The sequence below is a fragment of the Rattus rattus genome, chromosome 9 (genome assembly GCF_011064425.1).
Source record: "Rattus rattus isolate New Zealand chromosome 9, Rrattus_CSIRO_v1, whole genome shotgun sequence".
NCBI classification, from domain to species: domain Eukaryota; kingdom Metazoa; phylum Chordata; class Mammalia; order Rodentia; family Muridae; genus Rattus; species Rattus rattus.
The window spans coordinates 11219468-11235516 of record NC_046162.1 but is presented as its reverse complement, the minus strand read 5'-3'; the positions used below and the strand labels follow the sequence as shown (position 1 = coordinate 11235516).

General features: G+C 44.1%; 1 protein-coding gene across 2 annotated transcripts in view; it reads right to left on the bottom strand.

Moving 5' to 3' along the window:
• Window positions 1-16049, bottom strand: part of Txndc11 (thioredoxin domain containing 11) — a 55207-nt gene that overhangs the window by 15765 nt on the left and 23393 nt on the right. The window contains exons 5-7 of one of the 2 annotated variants that reach the window (XM_032914235.1): window positions 14928-15021; window positions 4338-4450; window positions 2078-2278 (exon numbers count right to left, since the gene is read on the bottom strand). In XM_032914235.1, coding sequence (XP_032770126.1) covers window positions 2078-2278; window positions 4338-4450; window positions 14928-15021 — 408 coding nt within the window. Of the gene's footprint in view, window positions 1-2077; window positions 2279-4337; window positions 4451-14927; window positions 15022-16049 lie in introns of those variants that run through there. The other variant, XM_032914236.1, reaches the window with a different exon arrangement.

Sequence of the window (16049 nt, the reverse complement as noted above, 5' to 3'; positions counted from 1 at the left end):
GTAAGAGTTCAAAGCCAGTCTGGGCTTTGTGAGACTGTCTCAAACAAAAAAGTATGTTAGTATGTATGACATTTAATGAATACATTTCCAACTTAGATAACTTCTATAACAGTATTTATGAAAGATTAATTCAAAACGTATTTACAGACATGTGCCAATTCTCAAAGACTGCTTAGAGTAGGAAACAAGTCAGAAGGACTTTGGAGGCTGAGACAAACATTTCCTTTGACTGGCATGTTGCATAATATAGAGAACGATGTCTTAAGAGTGCTCTTAGGGACTCGGGGGGCTGGTGTTTCTGCTGCCAGGACCTACGTGTTCTTTGTGTGCGCTCATGCAGGTGTGGGGTGTGCATTTATGTAGCACATGCGTAATGGCGGCTGCCCACTCCTTGGCCTGGTGTAGCCAACACCTGTCACTTCTGGTCTACACAAAGCCTACAACTGCTACAAGCACCCTTGCCTACTATACCCTCAAGAACGTACGTTCTTTCAAGCTTCTGCCCAGACTTTGACCCACAATGGCAATGGAAAACAAAGCTACTTGAGGTCCCTCCTTACCAGTGAGCCTGTGTCCTCTAAGCCTCCCTTGCCTTCTTCTGCCACTTCCTGACCCTGGCCTAGCTGAGTCCAACTGTCCTCTGCCTAAGTTATAAGCAGATTCTTGGTTCTGGACTGGACCACCTTCTGAGAGTAGATGTCAGTGGTTGCTCCCAGGACTCAAGGAACACTGGCCAGACTGACCTGCCACGTGGAGGGCAAGTGCTGGTCAGGTGCTGCATAATCCTAAGGGGCCACACCAACCATATGTGGAGTAAAGGTGAGTTGAGACTCCACCTACCTCAGAGCAGCCCTAGGAGCTTAGGGAACAGAGACACAGGAACTGAGATTTAAAAAAGGCCTGTTGGTAGATTCTAGAAACAGAATGTGTAGGGAGATGCTCATCTGAGAACATGAGGCTGGAAACAAAGCCTCCCTTTGGTGCAAACTCAACCTTAGCCCTCTGAAGTAAGGGACTAGACTCTGGCCAACACTACGCTGCCACCCTGCATGCCCAAGTCAAAGGAGACAGGGTCTCAAAAGTTAGAGTAAAAAACTACAGCCACAGCTACCACCAAAGCTGGAAACTGAAAAGACCTTGTCTACTCTTGATCTAGATGGCATAGAGGCCTGGGCATGAAAAAGAGATTCTTGGACCATAAAGCATTCATGCGATGCACATTTTCTAAAGAAATGAAGCCTTAAGTTCCACTTCAGTTCAGTGGAAGGAACAGAACTGCTTCACTTCTTTTCTTCCTTTAAAGCCAGGCTGTGCACCCATTAGAAGGATCCCAGTGGGGCTAACAATTGAACCAAATGCTGGCGAATAGCACAGTAAGCCTGGCTGGTGAGAAGAAGTTCTTCCCCAGTCTCCAGAGCAGGGCTGAGAAGCCCAGGGATAGCACTGTCTGCTCTGACTGGTCTATGCTACAGTGAGTGATGCAGATGGTAGTCTGGGCCAATTACGGGATCCTTGAAGGAAAGAAAAAATAACTAAAACCCTAGTCAATTCAATTTAGCAATCTCAGGCTCTCTGCTGATTGTTGTTGCTCCCTCTAAGTGTTTCCAAGTGATCCACGTATAAAATAAACTCATGCCTAGAGAGAACGGAGATCCTAGAAAGCAGGGCAAGAGGGAGGGAAGCCGACAGGCATCTGTCTCTGGAAACCTGTCCTTCTGTACAACTATTAAGGTTCAGAGATAAAGGCACACGTCACACACAGTGCAGCTGTGCCTGGCTTGGTCCCCCAAAAGTAGCACTCTGCAGGCTTTACCAGCATGCCTAAGCTCCCAGCCCCCACTCAACAGGAAGGTCAATGCAATCATCTGAAGAAGAGCGTGGTCTCTGAGGAAGTGAGTTCATTTCTCTTCTCTGCTAGACCAGAGCAGCAAATAGTCAGAGAGGTGGGGAATCCCTGTCCCAGTCAAAGACCACTGAGCCCCACTACTATTCCCAATGGCTACTTGTGATGATGGATTAGTGCCCTTGAACGTGGAAGGAGAGCTATGGCAGGAGTCAGAACCACTAAGACTCTTACCTCATCTAGGAGAGGATGCCTCTCGGCTAAGGGATCGAAAGGTATGAACAGGAAGAGTGCTGGTCCTTTCTTCAATTCATTGTTCAACAGCAGACTCTTGCCTCCATGGGGTTGTTGCCATCGGAAGAGGGTCTCCTGGTTTTCTGAGGCCCACTTATAGATGTTCTCAGCTGTGAAGTTCATGACTTCCCTGGGGAAGACCTGCCACGGACAAATATAACAGAATAAAGCAGAAGTGTGTTAGACAAGGCCGAGCACAGCACCAGTACCGCACTCCAGAGGCCAGGTCAAGCTGCACTGTGAGGGAGGAAAAGGCATCCAGAGGCCATGACTACTGGCTGTAAAGCCAACCCTTAGCCCACCTCTCCACACAGTCTCAACAAGTGGGCAGAAAGCCACTATGGGAGCAAGAGGTGACTTTCATATCACTGGATTCACCTTTCCCGCAGAGATAGACTCACCTATCCAGACACACTGCCTGCCTTCAGGTGGCTGTGACGACCTGGAATCACCCCAAGGAGCGTTATAAAGTACCATGTGGTGTTTCGAATAATCTAGATCTATTGTCTATGGTTACACGATGTTTTATCTTAATCTTAGCTTGCCAAATTCTGCCCCAGAGGCCAGAGTGAAGCATCCACTAGGCAGAGGCTGCAAAGGCTTTGTTGGCGGTCACCCCAGTAACTAGACAAATTCCTGGCATTGAACAGGGATTCAGCAGATACTAGAACAAATCAGTGAGTGCGCTGAGCTTACGCAGGTCCTAGATCGCATTATGTGTAACAGGAAGGAAAGAGACACTTGCCATTTTCACTTCGATTTTTCTGTAATGTAAAAGTATTTTCGAAAGTCCAATGATTTAGATCACAAGTTTCAAAAAATTTCCAGAGTGATACTTTGGAAAATTTCACAAAAGGAAGCAAGGGAACACCAGAATGAAGACCTAAGTGATTTCACATGAATGTGGCTACTGCTTTTTAAGACACTAACCTTCCATTCGCTAAAAGGCACCTGAGGATGAACACCCGAGGCAGGAAGCCTGGGCAGTCTCAGAACTACTGCACAGTCCTCCTCTCCTCCCTTACTCTTCTGCAGAGTCCTGTGCTATAAATACATGTCGGCTAAAATAATGCTGTGAGAAAATGAGAGCCAGCAAAGCAGAGGAAGTGAAGAGCGAGACAAGCACAAGAAGAGTGGGCAGGCCGTGGAGAGGCAGCAATGCTCAGAGGAGGGCAGGGGTGGGGTGGGGGTGGGGTAAACATTTCTATTTGGAAAACACAAAAAAGCACGTTTAACAGATATGAATACCAAGAAGAAAAGCACAACATCTGTGAGCTCTGAGAGTTAGGCAGATGCTAAAATGACTGGCAAGCGAGGGTAATCCCTGGTGAGTTCTCAACCGCACCTAGAAAGACCTATGACCCTGGGTCAGGGGAAGACACCTTCACTGCACCCAAATACCAGCCATCCTGTCAGCAATGAAAACACATCGAGAGAGCTCGGTGGGGAAAGGCACTTGCTGCCAGGCCTGACCCCGGAGTTCCATTCCTAGGACATTTATAGTAGGAGGAAATAAACTCCTGAGATTGTCCTAGGACCAGTGTGTGTGTGTGTGACAAAATAAATGTAATTAAAAATAAAGTACTTCAGAAAAATACCCCATCAGCAATGACTGTTTAAGGAGCAAGGACGCAGCTGTGAGGCTCAGCGCTCAGAGTGGCTGAGTGGCAGCAGGCCCAGCAAAAAAAAACAAAGGAAATCAGGAAACAAGGGAGACAAGGAGAACCCAGGCCCTCTGAGGTGAGAAGCTAACAGCTTCTCCCTGTGTCTTGACAATAACTTCAACACTGCACCGCCAGTGCAGGGGACAAGCAGCTTACCCCTTGCATCTCACACAGGAACAAATGAAAGCACTGCCCAGTGGAAGCTCGTCTCAGAGACCATGAGCCTAGAGTGCGAGATAGCCAACTGAGCAGCCGCAGTCACTGGAGAAGGGCAACTAGCAAAGCTATTCCAGGACCTAAGAATCTAAGCAAACAGGTTCTAGACAGCACAGTCAAGAGCCCTCTAACACACAGATCTTTCTTTATCTGGGCGAGGCTTTAGAGTGGTCTTACAGGAATTCTCAATTTGCACATAACATCACACGTTCTTTCCTAGGGAGAGGCTCATACATTTTATCCAGTTCTTAATTGAGTCTGTGACCTACATAAGGTTAAGAACCACTGCGCTAATACAAATGTGATTTTAAAATACTTACAAGTGATGTGTTGAAATGTCTATGTAAATACACACTTCCAGAGTGTACTAAGGATACCAGTTTCGCAAGATGTTTATTTGTGATAACCCCAAATCGTACTGTTCCTAGGTAATCTGAAACAGAAAATTTTCCTTTATTAAAGAGAGGGCCCAGGCCTTGAAACAACACAAACCCACTGATCCAGTCCTAATGCGCCGAGCCCTAGAGCAAGGCTGTTGCTAACCTGGCCTGGCCCTGGAAGGAGCAGTTGCAGGAGTTGCACTCTTCAGTCCCAGTCACTTGGGCCGAGGAGACTGCCACATCTACCTGCAGCTATCTGACCTGTCTGCCTTGCCACCCTGTTCCCCTTGCTCCAACAAGCCTACCTCTGGGCCAAGGCACAAGCTGCTGTCTCTGGACATGTCCAGCTCCTTCTCACTTTCCCTGACTACATGCCTCGTATCACATCCTCGGGGAGGAGAGCTCTGGGGAAATTGGAACTTCTTCTTATGTTGATGATACCTGTAAGCACCTACACTGTCTTATTTATTTACTTACATTTTACTTTATCCAAATTCCTCTTAGGAATTTAAGTTCTGATCTATTGCCGGTACCCTAGTTGGATGAAGATGACTCTGAACTTCTGATCCTCTTGCCTCCACCTTCCCAGTACTGGATTAAAGGAATGTGTCCCCACAAGCAGTTTATAGGGTGCTGGGGAGCAAAGCCAGGGTTTTATGCATTCTAGGCAAGCACTCTAGCAACTAAGTGGCACGGCATGCCACTAACTATATGTGAAATGAGTGAATCTAGCATATACAAACAACTCACACGAATTGACAATAAAAAAAAATGATTAAAATGTGCACATCACAGAAAGGGAATGGTCCTGGATAATCATTACATCAAAAAATACCCAATCTCTCTCTGAGGAGAGCAAATAATACCACTTTCAACCTTCACATTGAGCCTGAAATGTAAGGCATGGGGAATATAGAGTACTAACCACCAGCAGGGCGCCGGAGGCTCTGGCATAACACTAGCGGAAGAAGATAACGTTTGAGACCCGACAACAGAAGTTTGTGGACTGCTAGCAACAAAGAGGGACAGCACGTCAGGCGTGGTAGTGCACACCTTTAGTCCCAGCACTCAGGAAACAGAATCAAGTGGATCTCTGAGTTCAAGGCCAGCCTGGTCTACAAAGCAAGTTCCAAGACAGCCAGCACACAGAGAAATCCTGTGTTAAAAAACAGAGAGAAGGGGGCTGTGGGGGTGGGAAGAAAGGAGAAAAACAAAAACACCTCCAACAGCACAACTTCTGTTTACAGTTTAAAACAAAACCCAGCACGCTTGGAAAACAGTATTCTTTTCTAATGGGCACAGGGGAGTAGAAATGTATACAGAACCGGAAAGAGGTAAAGAGGCACATGCTGAATGGTCCCAGATATTCTGAAGATGGAGGCAGAGGAGTGTTTGAGCCTAGGAAGAGCCTAAGCCATGCTGGGCAAAATATGGAGACATGCCTCAAACAGGACAAAAAGAATCTGAAAGGAGGTAAAGTTAGTTTGGTGTTGGGGCACAAGGAGGTCATATCCTCATGTGTGATGCTTCTGTCCCTAAAAATAAATAAGTGAATGAATGAATGCATAGGCTTTAGTCTGCTGTGTGTGCATAGCATGACTTTAGAGAGTCAGGAAAACCTCTGCTACAGGTTCTGGACACAGAACCCAGGTTGTTAACTCAACAGCAAGCAACTTCCCTGCTAAGTCTTCCTTACTTTTCAGGGGCCATGCAGTACTATAGTGTTTGCACAATTATAAAATAAAGTGTTCCGTACTGCAAGGGGACATATAAGATAGTGTAGTGAACACTCGCCCTTTCCTACTCCTTCCTTACTATAGATGTTAAATAAGATCAGTTAAGTTTCAGATGCTACCAGCTTACCACGAAGCCAATTCAGCACATAAAGATATCTATCTATCACCTTCAAAGCCTGGCACTGTGGTGCATACACCTTTAATCCTAGCACTTGTAGGCAGAGGCAGACAGGTCTCTGTGAGTTGGAGACCAGCCTGGTCTACAGAGTGAGTCCAGATCAGTTCAAGCTGTTTCATAGTAAGATCCTGTCTCCAAAACAGAAAAAGGTGTCTTCAATCCCAAGTCCTACCCCCCAGCCTTAGCCATTGGGTAAAGAGCAGCTGACGAGGACAGTAGGATCACCCCTCTACTACGGTAAACAATCCTAAACACAAACCTGTAAGTGACACAAGAGAAACAAGAATAAACCAGAAAGCACAAGAGCGGTTTTGTGGGGAGGCCTGCATAAACCTGGGCATCTGACTCGAAGCCACAGTCACTCGAGGGAAATGCAGGAAAGTTACTATAGAAAGCAATGACCTGCAAAAAACTAACTGCAAATCAATATCCCACGGGGGGCAGAGGGGGGAACCAACCTCAGTAACTGCAGAGCTGTAAGGCCAAGGGCCAAGAGAACTGGGCGAAGTCCATACATCTCATTAAAAATGCTTCCCACAAGGCAATCCTGAAACTACTAACACATCTTCTTACCCACATATATGACCATCATGGGAACCAGGATTTTTACTACTGGGGTAAGAAGTTATACTGCAGGAGAGAAAGGCTAAAATGAATCCTACTGTGTCAGACTTGAATCAGAGAGAATTGTTTAAGCTAGCTTTTCATTTGCATATATGTATAGGATGTAAAAATATGGATGCATTCATATGTGGGTATAAACACATTTCCTGGTTCTATCTGCTGAGACTTTGAACTCAGGACTCCCCAAAGCCACCAAAGAGTATACCTAGCACTCAAACCTTCATCCCCAACTGTCAATCTCCACTGAAAGGCACCAGGCTCCTACAGAAGAGGCTGATGAGAGGCGAAAAAGCAGGGGAGATATGTATTACAGTCCTGTGGATGGACCCTGGGCCTTCCATATGCCAGCAGACACTCTTACCACTGAGCCACTCTCTAAGTCCCTTTAAAAAGTTTAAATGGTTCAACACATTAAGTTCAGATGACAAAAATATCAGGAAAAAGAAAGGCAGCAGCTAAGCCTCAGTTGAAGCTCACAGAGCCTACATGACACTGCGCAGGGAAGGCTGGATCCTGTGACTCCTATGATGAGAATTAGCCAAGAAGGACATGATTTGGGACTCTGCTAACATCGCCAGCATGATATGCTGCAGCAGAAGAGTAAAAAGTGACAGCCTGACCCGGAGGCTGAATGGGGCTATTCAACAGCCAGTTTAACTGCATCAGCGTAAATGAAACGGGTTGCCCAACACAGAGCAGAGCCCAACAGACTGCAACTCTGAAATGTTACTTTTCACACATGAAGACATTTATAAAAATCAAACTTCTTGTGAACATGGTGGAAACTTTCCAGAAAGAAGTACATCAAGTTTGCAATCTCATGTAATCATTAATACTTGGACCAACACAGAAAGTTTACAGTCTAAGAATAATTGAGTGCACTCTGTTAGAACAGGCACTGGCGTGTCCTACACCTTTGTTACTTAGAAAATGAATCCTTTTATTCTACAAGTAATGAGGTTCCAATATTTTAATTAAGAACTATGAAAGCCAGGCATAATAGGAGGTAGAATGGTCAGGAGTTCATGGTCATCTTCCGCTACGTAGGGAATTTAAGGTTGACCTAGGCTCCATGAGTGTCTAAAGGAAAACAAAACTAAACAACTTGGAATGTGTTGAAGAATTTAAATTAAAGCTCATATTTTCTCCTCCCTTGACCCCTCTAAGAAAAATCTATCAAGAGATGGGCGTGGCACTGCATGCTTTTAATGTAGGCAGAGGCAGGCAGGTCTGAGTTTGAAGCCAGCCTGGTCTATAGACCCAGTTCCAGAATAGTCAGGGTTACACAGAGAAATCCTGTCCTGAACCCCAACTAAAAAAAAAAAAAAAAAACCTAACATGAGAAAAGTCACATTCTAATACTTTTTTTAAAGATCAGAAAAAAGGGGAGCTAGAAAGATGGCTCAATGGTTAAGAGCACCAGTTCTTAACAATGGCTCAGTGGTTAAGAGAACCATCAGAGCTCAGGTCGTGAGTTCAATTCTCAGTAACTACATGGTGGTTCACAATCATCTATAATGTGATCTGAGGCCCTCTACTAGCATTCAGGTGTACATGCAGATAGAGCACTCACATAAATACATAAATAAATCTTCAAAAGAAAAAAGATTAGAAAAATGTGTGTGTGTGTGTGTGTGTGTGTGTGTGTGTGTGTGTGTGTGTGTGTGTGTGTGTACCTAGAGCTGTGAAAAAAGGCAGCTGTGAGTCCCCTAGCAAAGAGACTGAGATGTGATCCTGGACGGCCTGCAAGAGCAGCAGCTCACTTAACACTGCATCACCTCTTCAGGCTCCTCAATCAATTCTTATAGGTCTCTTCTTATAGGTCTCAATACAGTCTATTTATTAGCCTGGTCCTCAGCCAGCTTCAGATCCCCAGTAACCACAGAGCAGCAAATGATAGCAAAAACGCCCACAAATGTGACAAGACAATCTTAAAAGAGCGTCTGGGCAAGGGAACAGCTGCATGTGCTGATGGCTAATCAGATAGAGCTGACCAGCCCTGAACTGTGGCTGCTCACTCACTCACTCTCTCTCTCTCTGAGGGGAACAGAAAACACTCAGACAACTGTCTTATTGTAAGAGCTGAGGCATGGACCCTGTGTCCCTAGAGCCCACTGAACCACTCTTAATCACACTATAAGATAGGACATGTTCCACGAACATTGATTGTATCAAGGAGCAACAGAAGGCACTGGTGTCCGCAAAGTCTGGTGGGCTTTCAGTGGTCAGCCATCTTGTTTTGAGTCCTCAATCTCACTTTCTGGCCATTTGTTAGAAGGTTGGGGCTCTTTGCCACTAACAGACTACATCACTCTAATTTCCATGTACCCTAGGGACAGCTTTAGTTGCTTTTCCTGTTCCTGGCACACACGCTTGTCACTACCCATCACTGTTGCTTACTAAGGGTGCAAGGAGAATGGAGCTGGTGAAGCTCCCTGTGGTTTCCCCTCAGGTCAATCTGGACTCTCATGCTTGCATCAGGATTTTGTTAGGGGGTTTCTGAATGCTCTCATCTCAGTCTGTTTTGTTTAGTACCATTTCCCTTAAAGTCAGGATTAAATATTAAAAGCAGTTTTATATTAAGGAGAGTATACTTTTCTGAGCCATGAACCATATCAATAAGGTAAAATGTTAACCTTTCAAATGCTAAAGAAGGAGTAAGAATAGCTACTTTCATTAGAAAATAGAAGAGAAGAGCACACTTGGTGGTTCAGGCCTTTAATCCCAGCACTTGGGAGGCAGAGGCAGGTGGATCTCTAAGTTTGAGGCCAGCTTGGTCTACACAGTGAGTTTTAGGACAGCCAGGACACAAGACAGTACCTCCTAAACTTCCCCATTAGAACCCCTCCGACGTTGGGATAATTACCATCAAAGATGCCATTCAAAAAGAGAAAAATATTCTAACTATAAACTGAGCTCACACAGTTTAATTGTCTCAGACACCTACAGCACCTGGTATTCTCAGAGTACTACTGTACCAAAGGATCCCCAAAGAACAAACAGGCTAGAGCTGAACAAGGCAGAACTCTCAGGCCTCCAGGAGACTTCTGTGTGAGCTAATCTCTTAGGGATCTGAACAAAGGGAACACTGGGAAGAGAAGATGCACACAGACACCTAGTGATAAGTACGTCATGGTCTAGCTCAGCAGACTACGCTGCATGGATTTAACCGGCATGACTGGGACATGATAACTGTAAGGAAATTTCTCTTCTAGGCTTTTGTTTTTTAAACTTCTTATATTGGTTAACTGTGACCGTTCAATAGGCAAACCAGTGTGGCTTGGTCTCATTAACTTCTGGTTTTCTCTCTCCTTTTTTTTCTTCAGGGTTTTAAATAAATTGGGAAAAAAGTAGGATTATGCTAAAAGAGCATAACAACTGTCCCAATGTAGCTGGTGACTCCCTCTCCAGTGCGCTTATGATGACGATTTCAGGTCCAATGATAAACATGTCTATCAAATGAAAAACCTTAAAAAAACAAAAGGACACATTAGCCAGGTGGTAGGTACTGGCACACACCTTTAATCCCAGAACTCAAGAGGCAGAGGCAAGCAGATCTCTGAGACTGAAGCCAGCCTGGTTTACAGAGTTCCAGGATAGCCAGGGCTACACGGAGAAACCCTGTCTCAACACTCCCCCCGCCCCCCCCCAAAAAAAACCCTGACGCATTGCAGAAATGTTTCTGTGTATAAACTACTGTGATATTTGTATGATTCCCTAGAAATGTAACTTTGAGGTTTGTATATTTTCATGATTCTTCACATAAAGGCTAAAGTCATTGTGTAGAAAGAAATGTGGCATTTGAGGACCACAAACACGGTGATTGTCAAGACGCTACTAACATAAACACAGAAAAGCCTCTCTTGTGAGCTGGAGAAAGAGGGAGAGCAAGATGCAGTTCCAGATATACTGTTCCAGAAGAGCGTAAACTACAGAGCTAAAGAGCTGTTGTCACACATCTTCCTGACAGGAAAATATACACTCTCCCAGCAGCAGTCCTGTTCATTAAATCCCAAAGCACAGTGTGAAGCTCTCAAACACTTCCCTTTAAACTTCTTCCTTTCCACCCTCCAAGAGTGTAGCTGGTTTGAACATGGGTTTACAAGCCCTCCTCCACCTATTTCAGGCTGTACTGTGTGCTAATCAAGTCAGCCACATGAGGTGCTTCCTTCCCTCAAGACAACCCTTTAAAGATCAGAGAAGCACTCTTGCCTCACAGGCCTATAATTACTACAGAAGGATCTCGGCATTTTAGAGCTGAAGTGTCCTTCAAAGGCTACTAGGACAAAACTCCTTTAAGATAAAAAAAAAAAAAAAAAAAAAAAGAAAATACATGCAAACCACTAAGCCCACTACTAATTTTCATCTTTTTCTTTTTAAAGACAAGGTCTCATTCAGAAATCTAAGCTGACCTCAACTAAGAGGCAACCTCCTGCCTCCACCTCTAGAGTTACAGGATTATAATCATGAGTAACCATCACCAACTACTATATTTCTTTTTTTCCTTCCTTTGGTTTTTCGAGACAGGATTTCTCTGTGTAGCTCTGAATGGCCTGGAACTCATGTTGTAGACCAGGCTGGCCTGGAACTCACAGAGATCTGCCTGCTTCTGCCTCCTGAGCATATTTATGGGTTAAGGGTGTACACACTCACCACCTGGCATATTTCTTTAAGCAAAAGAATAATAAAGAATGTTGACACTGAATGGCTCTAAGAACACAACTCTGCTGTCTGGATGAGGCTGTTTTCCTTCAGGTCCTAGAAGTCCTAGATACAGGCCCACAGTTAAATACTTGGCACTTGGAAATGTTAATGAGAACCCACTAAGACCTACGCTGAAGAATCAAAGGAAGCTTTAACTAAATGAGTAACCATGCTCTGAGTGAGAAAGGGAGGTCAGCATGAATCTAGGAACTGACTTCAAACCAGTTCCCATATTTAACATAATTCCAACCCTAATCCACCCAAGGCATGGATGTATATAAAAAAGCTTCACAAGAACACAAGAACTAGAGGAAGTAGAATCTATCTACACTTTACCAAGTAATAACAGCTTAGAAAGCCATAAATTCATCATATTTGTATCTATAAAAATGATCACCCCAAGCTGGAGAGATGGCTCATTGACTGTTCTTCCTGAGTTCAATTCCCAGCAACCACATGGTGGCTCACAATGGGATCCAATGCCCTCCTCGTGTGTCTGAAGACGACGACAGTGTATTCACATATATAATAAATAAATAAAAATTTAAAAAATATATACATGTTTCTCTTATGTGCACCTGTTATTAACAATAAGGAAAATAACTCCTTCCTAGAGAGAGAAAAGGGAGAGTGAATCCAGATGCCCAGGGAAAGATTCATCTTAGGTAATTCTTCAGGATATACATATTAAGGAAAAAATAATTCCAAACATGTCTTCCTCCTCCTCCTCCTCCTCCCCTTCCTCCTCTTCTTTTTTGTTTTTTTTTTTTTTTTCCAGGAGCTGAGGATCGAACCCAGGGCCTTGCGCTTGCTAGGCAAGCGCTCTACCACTGAGCTAAATCCCCAACCCCTCCTCTTCTTCCTCTTCCTCTTCCTCCTCCTCCTCCTCCTCTTCCTCCTCTTTGTTAAGAAAACAGTTCATTAACTGTAAGTGGGAACTTAGTCACTTGGGATGAGTAAGTGTGAATCTCAGCTCCTAACACTGTACGTAACAGGATTCTAAGACCTGACTAGAATTCCAGCATGTGGGAGGACAGAGAAAAGGTAAATCCCACCACACATGTCATCAGAGAAGTCTTCATGCAACCACCGGTCAAATCAGTAAACATGTTCATCTTGTACTTGTGAGGTGTCTGGCTTTGTGTGGTTTGATTTTGTGATATCTAAAGAACCCAGGGCCCCTGAACATCCTAGACGGGAGGCTCTGCCAACTACACCTTTCTCCCAGTTTTTGTTTTATCATTTCTGTACTGGAGTGTGGGTCTGGCTATGTTTTCCAGGACTGGCATCAAATGACCCCCTCCCGAGTAGCTAGGACTGTAAACCCACCAACATGACTGGCTACAGTAGCTTTAGCCTTCTCTCTCTCTTGAGAAACCTCCTGTTATTTATCCCTGTTTTGTCCTCGTCTAGCTTGAAGAGAGGAAAGGGAGAAAGGAAGGCTGCTGGCTTGTATCTGGAAAGGCTTTTCCATCTGAAAAACTCCAAATGAAAAAGCAGTTTAGGATGAATGACTCATTACTTACTAACATGGCATAGAAGAATATAATCAATCAAAACAAAACAAAAACAAGCTTTCCAGATCCTGAAACAGCTCAAGAATTCAGTTCTAAAATTTGAATTTGCCTTCATTTTAGGGATTACCAGATCCCCTCACATTCAGCTTTATGTATGATCTTTGATGAAGGGCTTTGAGCGTGTACTTCTAAACTTAGTTACGTTGCATTTTATTTTTAGAATTCAAACTTGGAGCCAGACCTAATGGTTCAGCCCTGCAATCTTGACTACTTGGCAGGCCGAGGCAGACCAATTGCAAGTTCAAAGCCAGTCTGAGCAACTTAGTGAGACCTTGTCTCAAAATAAGATCAGTAAAGAGGGTTGGGATGTAGCTCAGTGAAGGAGCCTAAGACAGAGGGTCTAACCCTAGTACAGGGGTTTACTAATCCCAATCAGTCACTTGCAGCTCTGCAGCTCGGTCTTTCAAGTAGACAGGACATACTTACATAACAGGTCACTTTCCTCCCCCAGTATCTGCTAGACAAAATATGAGCAGAGTCAATTCTCAGTGCATAAAACCCAAGACAATGTGCACATTAAAATGGTTAGTCAGATAATTGTTTGATATAATAATGATGTACTATTTAAGTTTTTAAACCTGAAATAATCTAACACCCAGAAAAAATAGATGGTTAATCTATTGGGATCACTCGGCAAATACCCAGCCACTAGAGAAAAACTCATGCTCCTCACCCCCAGAAACTTAAGTGTAAAAAGACATTCAATGAATTATTTTATAGTTATATTCATAAATATATCCATGAGTGGTGTTAAGTACTAGGAAGAAACAACAAGGAACAACTTAGGTTCAGGGAGGGCTCATTGGACACTGATTATAAAGTGGTATTTGAGCTGGACCCTGAGGATGAATAAGAGACTAACAGGCTCAGGGCTCTTCTGCCTTCTAGAGAGGACCAAAATTTGCAAAGTATCATGGGAAGAGGAAGGGAGAAACTAAAAACAGCTAAGCGTTCACTGTCTAGTCCAGATGTGAGTGAAGCACCACGACGTTAACAAAAGAATCAGAGACAAGTGCATGGTGAATGTATCCAACAGAACTGACAGACAGACTCGGCCATGACCTTGAGAGAACACAAAGCAATATGGAAAGAGGAAGAGGATATGGGATCAGTACACATATGTGGTGTGTGAAGAGTGAGACTGACAGCAGGCTCATGACGTACTGTGGCATACCTGTGACCTTTGGGAACCACCCTGTGAAGGAAGGGCCCTAAGTTACAAGGCATAGCATAGATAACTATCGCCCGGGTAAGCAATGAGTCAGATAAAAATCTGTCTTCTGAGATGACAGCAGAACAAACGAAACTTAAGACAGAACGTGCTTTGTCATCAGAGGGTCACACTCTATTTATATAATAATATGCTATACCTAATAAACAATAGATCTGATTATTTTATTAATTAATTTATTTTTAGGCAGGGTCTCCCTATGTAGAACAAACTGGCCTGGAGGCCATAGAGATCCACCTGCCTCTGCCTCCCAAGTGCTAGGATTAAAGGCATGCGCCACCATGCCCAGCAAGAGAATATTTGGTACAGTACAATGCTTTATTAATTGAAATTAAACAAGAGTTATTTATTAAAAATTCATTGAGAAAAGGAACCTAGCAAATTAGAAAATTTAATCATAAAGATACTATATGCCAAAACATACAAAAATCAGTACATCCCTGCTTAATGTGCCAATGTCTTACTACAAATTCGTTTTACCTTTCTTTAAAGAATGCAGTGCTGAGGTGAAGAAGGTCAAGTATCCAGGAGGCTGGGGAGAGCCACTGAATTCGAAGTAGCCGAGTACTCCAGGCTGCAGGGACAAGAGTACAATTAGGTGACAGGCATTGTCGGCCGTATGAGTAATAGCTGCTACCTTACAGATCTGAAGTATCTGAAAACATGTGGTGCCAGGCATGGATGGTGAACATATTGCCACATTTCATTTTCTACATCTGACTGCCCGAGGAAGGCTGCGTGTGGGCTGTGGTGAGGGAAGGAGCCTTCCCACTGTGTCCCTCCCTCCCTAAGCGGACCTTCCCACCCATATTGGCAGCACAGAGCCCTGGCAGCAAATCCCACACGGTCAGATTCTCATTCCTTGTAGTGCTGGGTATAGTATATCAATACTAACCAGTACTCGGGTTCTATTATACCAGTAGCATCGCTGTACCTTTCTTGGGTTTCTCTTTCAGTCACTTCCTCTCTAAATTTACTTTCTCCCTTTGGTAGAAATCGGGCTACATTTGATTGGCCTCATCTGTAACCTGGTCTCTTCTTTTTCTCCACATCCAATACCATATCCATCCAATACAAAGAAACTCTGGCCTTCCTTCTCCACTATCCTCAAACTCAATGCCATCTGCTTAATCTACTCCTCTAGGGTTAGCAGAGAATAACCCTTCAATATGCCAAAACAATTAGCTGTTCTCCACCATACATCTGCCTTGCTTGTTGTCTTTGAAGGTGCTATGGCACTCCTGTCTTGTTTGGTTCTGTGGCAATGACATCTGTCTAAAGACCTAACTGTTAAGAGATCCTTGAGGAATGATTTTCTTTTCTTTTCTTTTTTAAAGATGTATTTACTTAATGTATATAAGCACACTGTAGCTGTCTTCAGACACACTCAACCCCATTACAGATGGTTGTGAGCCACCATGTAGTTGCTGGGAATTGAACTCAGGACCTCTGGAAGCGCGGTCAGTGCTCTTAACCACTGAGCCATCTCTCCAGCCCAATCCTTGAGGAATGAATGGTGGAGCTACAGTCAGAAGACTTAAGCTCCAGCCCAAGCTCCAGGAGCTAAATGTATGGCCTCGGGGTGATCACCAGTGATGGTTT